We start from the raw sequence: 3891 nt of genomic DNA, 5'->3' as shown, positions 1-3891 counted from the left end.
TACTGCAGTATTCATTTAAAAAAGTGTGACTTGATAAAAGGGTTCAAGCTGGGAATTTTTGGTACGACTGAGGTTTTAAAACTGAGATAAAAGCGTTATATTAGGTAGGGGAGGGGGGTTTGGGGGTGGTTGCTTTGTTTTTATTACTTTCTACCGTGTTGACCAAAAGTCAAACTCAAGGCCTGGGGGCCTCATCTGTCCCAGCGAACAATTATTGTATCCGACGACCCGCTATCAAACTTTAGGTAGTCCGTCCTGAGAATCTCTGTAGCACATAACCTCTCTCAAAATATGATAGATTTTTCTGCCAGCAAAAGATGCAAATCATCCAGCTCTGACAAATTGTCATAAAAGTTTAGCTTTAGTCTGTTTTATTTTATAATATCAAATTTTTATTTTTTTTCAGAGCTTTCATTTTCAACTGCTCGCCCAATGAGTGTTTGTCCAGTTCGGCCCCAAAACTTATGTGTATTCTAAGTGTGGCCCCTGAACGATTGACTTTGACACCCCAGCACAAGAGACTTAAGCTAAAGATTAAGGTTTATTTGAGTATTATAGGTTAGGGGTTTTAAATCAAAGATTAGAGATCAGAGATTATATGGTTTAATTTGTATTATGCTGGGGTTTAGAAGAAAGGAGTTACGTGTTAAGGGCTAAAAACGGGGTTTAGGGCTTATGACGCGGGAATTAGGATGGTTTTGTCGAGATTGAAAGCTACGAAAACATCGAAAAAATTTGAAGCTCGTATTTGTGAAAAAAAATTATTTCAAGTTCCTCAAATATAACAAATAGGTGGGTTGTTTTGTTTAAACCCACTCTTAAAAACACAATGACGACTGAATGCCAACAGGACGGTATTAGAATTTTCATATGCTTTTTTAAAAAAAAATACGACCTTTTAAAAACTGACAATTGATATTTGTTTTATATATCTAAGTAGGCTAATACTGAAATCGATCACGTGCTTGACGTTTCTGAATTTAGATAGTTCGAGCCATTGATTTACTAGCCTTTGGAGGTTGTCAAGGGTAACAGTGCTTGCTTTTATTTTTATGCTTTGTTTTTTGTTTGTTTTTTACTTTAGGTTCAATCTTGATTTGACATCTTTGTTGTGAGTGGCTTATGTTTTGTTTGGTTTGGTTTGGTTTGGTATACATTGTAGTTTGGTTTTGCCTTTGTTATTGTGGTTGTGTTGTTGTTGCTGTTGTTATTGTTGTTGCTGTTGTTGTTGTTGTTGCTGTTATTGTTGTTGTTGCTGTTTTTGTTGGTGTTGTTGTTGTTGTTGTTGTTGTTGTTGTTGTTGTTGTTGTTGTTGTTGTTGTTGTTGTTGTTTTGTGAATGGATATTTGAGAGGGGGGTGGGGTGCAAGATTGTTATGGTGTTGATTTTGATTTTGAAGAGGGGCGTGGCTTTTTGTTCCAGTTGAGGGCAGTGGATAGTATAATTGCATCTTTCGACAAATTTCCAAAAGTGAGGTGCGTTTACGTTGTTTGTTTTTGGGGGTGTTGCTGGGTGTTTTTTAACTCAGCAAAACGAAACAAAACAGAAAAGAAAAGTTTTCTTAAGTGTAATTGATGACCTTCCAAACCTAAAATAGAAACAACATGTGGAAAATTACCAGTTAGGATTCATAGACACATTTTTATATATTATGTGATCGCAAGGATTTGCTTTTGTTATAACCACGTTTAACAGAAAGAGATAACAACTGATTGGGCGTGGTATGGGCACATCTCAGAAAAGAATTTAGAATGGGAATCGACCCCGTTGAAAATGACAAGGGTTCAAATCCGATTGATATATCATTGCCTAATTTATTTTGTAAAGAACTTTTTAAGCTAATCACCCTGTTATATCTGCAGTAGATGCTCCGTTGCGAAAATAACGCTCCTTACACGACCCACATTGTCATGATTTTAATTCTAAAAATTCGAAAATGAATAACAGTAGAGAATGAATAGCAGTTGGTGAGACAAGAAGTAAAAACCTCCCAGCTGCAGCCTCCACTCCACCCAAGCACCACGACTTACCGCGGACATGTTTGAAAACATCACAGTGTCAGTCTGGAGTACGAAAGTCCCAGGTGACGGTCGGTCACTCAAATGTCTCTATTGCCCGGTGTGGGATCTGGGCTTAGGCGTTGGTGGAAATGCCTGATTTCCATGCCGGGCCTAGAGAGGGTTTTATACTCGGCCCTAAAAGCCTGTCAGGGGCTTTATTATGGCAGTTTGACTGCTCGGTGTGGTTAGCGGGGAGCGGAGGGAGGGGGAGTGTAAAGGGATAGAGGGGGGAGGTGCGATGGATGGGGGAACACACTTACTCACTCGCTCACTCAATAAAGACAGAAAGCGGAAATATTGTTTCCTTATTTGAAGGTTCTTTGTTTAATATACTTTGTTGGATTCTCAGTTGAGAAAACGATCAGTTGTTCGTGTTTGAGTTAACACCCTCCTAGACGGGAATCGGGAGAGGCGGGGGGGGCTGCTTTGTTTTGTTTTATTTTGTTTTGCTGTTGATTTTTTTGTGTATGACTGTATCTCGGGAAAGAAGAGAACATCAAAAAATTAACAGCCATTTAGAGTTTGAAACAGCTTGACAGATAGACAGAAACGGAAGACGAAATAGTAAAGAAGTTGGACGTGCCACTCTCTCTCTTTCTCTCTCTCTCTCTCTCTCTCTCTCTCTCTCTCTCTCTCTCTCTCTCTTTCTTTCTCTCTCTCTTTCTTTCTCTCATTCTCACTCTCTCCGGGAGGAAGGAGGTGGGTGGGCTTTTTGTAACTTTTTTTGCGGGGTCGGTTTTATTAACTTTTTTGTTTATCTATTTTTTACAAATATTTTTAAACTTTTTTTTTGCTGGTGGGTTGTGGGTTTGTTTGTTGTTCTTTTGTTTTGTTTGTTGTTGTTTTTTTTTGGGGGGGGGTGTTTTGGGGTTCTTGGTTTTGCTTTGTTTTTGTTTTGAAGGGGGGGGGGCGGTTGTTTTTGTTTTTTATTGGGGGGATGGGTTTTTTTTAGAAAAAAGGGGGGGTAAAGAAAAACACACACTGATGAAAGGTAAAAATGTGCTTTACTTTGTGTGTGTGTGTGTGTGTGTGTGTGTGTGTGTGTGTGTGTGTGTGTGTGTGTGTGTGTGTGTGTGTGTGTGTGTGTGTGTGTGTGTGTGTGTGTGTGTTTATGGAAAAAGCAAGACGGCAGTCAAGAGAACGCTGTTAAAGGTTTGTTTTTTTTAATTAGAAACACTTTAAAGTAGCAAATATTCCCACTTGTCATCTATGGAAAAACTACCAAAAGCTTTCAATATAATGAGTACACAAATTTCCAATAAACAATCCAGCTCTGCTTTTCTATGCTAAAAAGTGAGCCTTAATTTCAATATTTTTTAAAGTGTTAATTAAAGGATCCATCACGCTGACTTGTTGCTTTTAAAGTTTTTGGCTCGGTTACGTCATCCGCGTGATTGAGTCATTTTGGGTCATTTGACAAGTGGTTTCAGACTCACTGCACACTTGTTGTATGCACTTTCCATTTTTTAACACTAATAAGTGAGGCAGCGTGGTGAAATCAGGCGCTTGTCAAAACAATGAAATCAAAGAAAACAGCATTTTTCTATGCGGTAGGTACATGTTATTCTTTTTCAATATTTTTGTTTTTGCTTCAACACCTTTTATGTCCTTTTAAAAACGCATTGTGGGTGGTTGGTGGGTGCTCTGGTGTGGTTTGCTTCTTCTGTCCTATCAAACATCTGTCGTCCTTATCTCCCCTTCTTCTTTTTTATGTTTGTTACTCTCTCGTAACACCTCTAATCTTCTGGCGCTCATATGACCTCATGCAGTTGCGAGAGCCGAAAAACCTCTACTAAAACAAAACAAAAACGCATTTCTGAGCAGATATTAC

At 38.6% G+C, this 3891-nt stretch overlaps 1 protein-coding gene across 1 annotated transcript in view; it reads right to left on the bottom strand.

The window, feature by feature from the left end:
• The window catches only part of LOC101851208 (leucine-rich repeat extensin-like protein 5), a 3845-nt gene extending 1806 nt beyond the window's left edge, over nucleotides 1–2039 (bottom strand). The window contains exon 1 of the mRNA XM_005103702.1: nucleotides 2031–2039. Coding sequence (XP_005103759.1) covers nucleotides 2031–2039 — 9 coding nt within the window. The remainder of the gene's footprint in view (nucleotides 1–2030) is intronic.
• Nucleotides 2040–3891: the final 1852 nt, after the last annotated feature.

This window comes from Aplysia californica, unplaced genomic scaffold, assembly GCF_000002075.1.
Source record: "Aplysia californica isolate F4 #8 unplaced genomic scaffold, AplCal3.0 scaffold00386, whole genome shotgun sequence".
NCBI lineage: Eukaryota > Metazoa > Mollusca > Gastropoda > Aplysiida > Aplysiidae > Aplysia > Aplysia californica.
Note: the sequence above shows the minus strand (reverse complement) of the source record. Positions and strands in the feature narration are given on the sequence as shown.